The 5800-nt window shown below is 44.7% G+C and overlaps 1 protein-coding gene across 1 annotated transcript in view; it reads right to left on the bottom strand.

The window, feature by feature from the left end:
* Positions 1–899: 899 nt before the first annotated feature.
* The window catches only part of rab11fip4b (RAB11 family interacting protein 4 (class II) b), a 71509-nt gene continuing 66608 nt past the window's right edge, over positions 900–5800 (bottom strand). Inside the window, exons 10-15 of the mRNA XM_079999803.1 lie at positions 5790–5800; positions 5162–5243; positions 4620–4757; positions 4225–4383; positions 1574–1717; positions 900–1151 (exon numbers count right to left, since the gene is read on the bottom strand). The exon at positions 5790–5800 is cut by the window's right edge and continues 130 nt beyond it. Of these exons, the coding sequence (XP_079855929.1) occupies positions 1035–1151; positions 1574–1717; positions 4225–4383; positions 4620–4757; positions 5162–5243; positions 5790–5800 (651 nt within the window). The 3' untranslated portion in view covers positions 900–1034. The remainder of the gene's footprint in view (positions 1152–1573; positions 1718–4224; positions 4384–4619; positions 4758–5161; positions 5244–5789) is intronic.

Raw genomic sequence — 5800 nt, 5'->3', positions numbered from 1 at the left:
TTCACTTAACCGCCCGAAAAAAACCCCAAAAAAAAAAACCCCAATTCAACCTTGAACCGATCGACACTGCCAAGTGCTGATGAAAACTCCTGGAAGACATTTTCTCAGTAAAAAAAAAAAAAAAATCAAAACACAAACTTCACCTTCGGTTAACCCTCATTGACTTCACTAATCCTCTCCACCCCTCATATGCATAGTCCGACGTCTGACCCCTGAGGTCTCCGCAGAAAAACCTTCCGCATCTTGTCACCCAGCCTGTCCCCTTGCCCTGCCAAGGTATCTCTCTTCAACTCGGACCCCTTTGATGATACGCTGTGGTTGCTCCTCTGTTCCATTGTTTTTTTTTTTTGTTGTTGTTATTATTATTATTATTATTATTATTATTCACATACTTTGAGCCTATTCTCTCTTTCAAAGGGAGCTGACAGGCAGGCAGGGCTCATTCCACCCAACCTTCATGTTTGTCGGTGCATATCCCACATGGGATTCCTCACAAACCCGTCCACTCATCTCAATAGGTTTGCCCGCAAACTTGTCTTTGTACAACACAGCGTTGGCATACGTTCAGTGTACTCTACATGGCGATGCCAGTGACTTCAGTGCGACGTGAGAAGAGGATATTCACAGATAGAAAACACCAGTGTTCCAGTCCCGTGAGATCAATGCTAACGCTGCAAAACAGAAAGACAAGGCAAATGGGGGTCTCGAAAGTTGATGGGTCACAGTAAGACAGTTAAGTCAGCGACTGACGCTGACTCCGACACTCCTATTGCAAATGCCTACTCCTAAAAAGAAAGACAAAATGTTCTCGGAAAAAGGAAACTTTCCGTCCGTCACCAGGGGGCGATGTGCCTCTACGTTGCCTCTGTTCCAGCTTTCCAGGGTAGCTCCAGTTTCTTTCATGGCAACCACCCCCCCCCCCCCCCCTGTTCCTTCAAGAGATTCCAGAGTCTGATTAAAAAAAACTGCAGCGATCAAACCTCCTCGAACGTTAAGAACATTAGAGGAGGTTTCTCGTCCCAGCTGAGCGGCTGCTAGTTCTTGATCTCCAGGATGGACGGGTTGTGGTCCAGGATGGACAGAATGATCTTGTCCATGTACTGCCGCAGGCGGAAGTTAATTTCCTCTTGTTCCTTTAGGGCGTCCATTAGCTGGGGAGGGGTGTACAATGTCACATGCATTGTTATTTTCTATTTCCTATTTCGTACAGTAGTTGTGATTTTAATAGGGGTTCACTAGTAACATAGGGTGGTAGTTGTAGCATTACTTGTCAATGTCTTTATGCTGGATACAGTCTTTGCATTGACCTCAATATTAAGCAAACTGATCAAATGTGCTATAATTTGAATTCTAGTACATATTCCCTGTGGAGACATGACCTAGAAACACACACACTACGTGAGTAATGCACATAAAAGCAATTACAGTGCCAGCCAGAGTACATTTATAGCGGATACTATGTATATACTATGTGGATAATGGGTTCAATAATGGTTTCTGATTTAGTTACAAACTTCCTTTTCAGTCATATTTTCAGTCATTTGAATGACTTTTGAGCCTGCAGTGTTTGTACCTGGTCTCGGGAGGCGTTGTCTATCTCAGCGGCCAGAGACTGAGCCTTGGTCTGTGTTGCAAACAGGTTCTTGGCCTCGTGGAGACTCAAGCTGAGGATCTGGCCGTTTAGCTCGTCGTTCTGCTCCCTCAACTTCTGGTTCTCCTGGAGCGCAGTCGGAGAGAGAGAGAGAGAGAGAGAGAGAGAGAGAGAGAGAGAGAGAGAGAGAGAGAGAGAGAGAGAGAATTGATATCAGCTAAAGTGAAGGCACAGCATCACTTGTGCATTTCATTTCCAATCGTCTGTTTCCGTGGTGCTCACCGGTCAACTCCCCTCATGCTCGTTTAGAAAACTGTTTTTGAAATGAAACTACCCCGGCCCTCGGTCAAAATACCCCTTTCGGCACCATAGCCAGCAGCAAATACAGCAACAAACAACTATTTTGGCAACACCTACAGGACGGAACACGGGTTATGGGGGGTTACAGCACAAGCTGCTAGACTGCAAGGTCTGCTGTGGCTCTACCTTCGGTTGCCATTGTGCTCCATGATGAAGTTGCCCTTGAGTGCTGTCAAGAGGTCAGCCAGCGGCCCCTTCTCCTAGCCACGCAAACATACTGGGCAAATAGCAGCACTGACCCCAGGTCAGCTTCGAGGGACAAGTTCATCCGACTTCATTATGATTAGTGGTTAATCGCGAGGTCAAAGTTGACAGGAAACATAGTTTTACCATTGGACCTGGACGGAGCTGTGCCCCAGCCAAAAGCAGGTGCTGGAATTCAGGGGGGAGAAAGTCCGTGGACAAAAATCGCTGGACACAAACATTTACACACACAAATACAGAGGTGCATCAGCAAGTGTAAGGTGGGGAGTTTATCCATGTGTTGGGAAGTGTATACGCCATCATGGCAGAGGTATCGCAAGAACTATAAAGAAAAACTGTAAAACATGACATGTGATAGCGGTTCTAATTCTGGAGCTGTGGAAAATGACTGAGTAATAAAAGTAACTGTTTAGAGACAGCAAAATACGGGGGAGAGAAAGTGGGAGTGAGATAAAGAGAGATAACATAAGACAGAATGTGACAGAAAACCAATACCATCCTCTCCTTGGTTCTGTGCCAGGCCTGGCCTGAGGCCACGCAAGGATCATTACAGCCCAAGGAACAACACTGATACAGCAGAAATCAGCAACTCTTTTCAACTGAGTATGTCACATGATTAACCCAGCCCCTAGCTCTAAGTATGGGTGGCCTGGTACTGATACTGGCTTCAGATAATGGTCAGATACCAGGCTAAAGCAGGGTACCAGTATCCTAGACTATTCTCGAAACAAAAGATCCAATACCCATAGCCGCATAGAACAATCAGATATGAAAGAGAAAAGAAAATGTGATTTTTGGGATAAATAGAAGCTTTTAAGAGGTCTTTAGTGGAGGGAAGTGCAGTACATGCCAATCATTGCAAGTCTACAACTGTCAAGTGAGGTCAAAGTTCAGACCAGTAATTATTGAAGAAGTGGTATCCATTCATTTCAAGCTGGAAGACTTAGAAATGATCAACTCTTATAGTAAAGTGCAAAACCATTTAGAGGCTCTGAGGAGCAATAGACAGCCCTGAACGCAACCAAATGAAACCTAAGCCATCGTACTACAACTTCAAAAGGTTGAGAGGAAAGCAGTAAGCAATATCTGACATTTATTTTTGCTGTTTGTGCCTTATCTTAACGGACATCTTAAAGACCCTCTCAACACGGCCTTATCTGTCATCTTTACTTGAGAGCAGGTCTGTGCACTTAGCGAGGCCTGGAAGGCCAGCAATGACATTTGAGTCACAAACTTTGGCAGCCAGACACGTGGCACGTGATATTGTGTGAAAAGGAAAGAGCTGTGCTGTGCAGCATTTGTTTACGTAGAACAGACAGACAGAACCGAAAGAGCACAAAGAACATGGTGTACCACACCTGTGCTGATAAGATAACACTTTAATAAACCCTGCAGGGGAAAATCAGGATGTGCTATAACCAATGCAAGATACTATCAGGAATTGAAATAGGGTTACTCTAAAAATGATAAGGTTTGATATATTTCATTTGTCCAATTTCGGATTTTTTTTTTAAGACATAAAATACAGGGTTAGGTAACCCTTTTTAAAGCAGTGAATAGAAAAAAAGTTATTTAGTTTATTTCAAAGTGTGTGTGTAGCTTTTCCATCTGCCTTTGTCAACATACAAGGAGAAAACAAACAAATCAATCAAAAACAACAACAAAAAAATAAAAGACTAACGAAAATCTATAAGTGCATTTATTTTGAACCGCATTCCACCCTTGAAACAGTATCAATCAGTATATCAGGCGTGGTGTGAGAGTAAGAAGCTGCTAACAGCGACACAGTCATCCTCAGATCAAACACCGACACCGTCACTGTAATGCAGCACAACCGGTTGCGAGCTGAACTCCTTAGTTACGTACTGTGAGCCTCGAATGGTTTGGGATGTCCATCGTCATCCGGCTGTGCGGCCAAGGCCATTTTCCTGCATTAGCGTCGCCGCGTTTCAATTAGTCAACTAGATGATCTCATGTACGTAGTTATCTCCGTATCGCACATCTTCCTTTTAAATTCATTATGTGCTGGAACCCAGGAGTGGCACCGTGTGAGACGAGCCCGTCGGTACCTGTTTGAGCCTCTTGACCTCGTGCTCCAGCTCCATCTCCCTGGTCCTGGTGTTGAAGTCGGCCAGGCCAGAGGAGGCGCTGCGGCCGCGCCCGGGCCTCTCCGTCTCCAGCTTGAAGAGCTGCAGGTGCTCCAGTTCCCGCCGCAGGTCCTCGATCAGCTGGGATCACGGAGAAGACGGCCGACGTGTAAGAACAATGTGTCCTGGAGGGTGTTTGGACCACCAGGCGTACTGAGGCACCAACACCATCAGCCATGTTACTGAGGTTGTGTGTGTTTGTGTTTGTGTGTGTGTGTATGTGTTTGTGTCTGAATCCGTGTGTGTGTGTGTGTGTATCTTTTTATGTGTGGTGTATGTTGGTGTGTATGTGCATGTGTGCTCCCCCTTCCTCCCACCTCCTGCATGGCCTCTTTCTCCTTCTGGAACTGGTGTCTGTTATGCCTCAGCTTGTCCATCATTTTCCGGTAGAGGTCCATCTCGTCCTTAAGACGCAGACTGGTGTCCTCCAGCTTGTCCGTCATCCTCTGCTTCTCCTGACACACACACCAAAAAACACACTCGAGGTTTACACTTTGTATAATTATATTGCATATAACATGTCCCAGAAAGATGGTTCTTTGTTTATTTAAAGTCTTATTCTAAAAAGGTTATTCTTTGTTCAATATTAGGTTTGTGTGCTTGTGTGTGTGTGTGTGTTTGTGTGTGTGTGTGTGTGTGTGTGTGTGTGTGTGTGTGTGTGTGTGTGTGTGGGGGGGTGATACTTCCTCAGTTAATGAGGATAATTTCATTATCACATAGAAAGTGGGTGTGCAGCAGACAGATGTGACAATGGAACAAAACAAAAAGAAGAGCAAGAGATAGTGACGTGCGCTATACGTAACTAAGTAAAAAACCATGACAGAATGAAAGAAAGAAAGAAAGAAAGAAAGAAAGTCACCTCGTCCAGTTTTTCCGTCTGTGACTTGAGTCGGCACATGCTCATGGACAATTCACTATTCTCCTCGTCCAACTGCTGAATTCTACGAAGAGAGTGCAGGTCACAAGGACAGTGTAAGTGGAAAGTGAATTTGTACGGATGCAAAAACCTTGATGTTGTTCTCTCTTTTTTTCGGTGATGGAACATTTGAAAAGGTCAATTTAAGGGCCATGGTTTGAGTTCAAAATACCTCAACTAGAGCAATGACCTCGTGTATTAATTGCCACCATACTCGAAGCAGCGCTCCGCTCGACGGCTTCAGAACACAAGGCAAACTGAGAATTGCGATATTTGGGTTCCCTGAGGTGTTGGGCGTAGTTAAGCGATATTTATCCTAAACAAACAAATGAGCTCATCCATCTTGTGTCCGGCAGGCAAGCTCAGTTAGCATTAATGAGAACCAACTTAGCATGTAGAAATAAAACAAAATGGGAGATGATCTCATCTGATACACACTTGCACTTTATAGTTGTTTTTTCGCCTTCAGTGTGAATGGATTAGCTGCTGAATGTGAGGCAACTTGAGTGGTCATAATGGCAAAAAGGTGCTGCATGAACGCTGTCAATTTATGCTCTTATGCCTTGCTCACCGGTTGCTCAA

This window comes from Zeus faber (genome assembly GCF_960531495.2).
Source record: "Zeus faber genome assembly, chromosome: 4".
NCBI lineage: Eukaryota > Metazoa > Chordata > Actinopteri > Zeiformes > Zeidae > Zeus > Zeus faber.
Note: the sequence above shows the minus strand (reverse complement) of the source record. Positions and strands in the feature narration are given on the sequence as shown.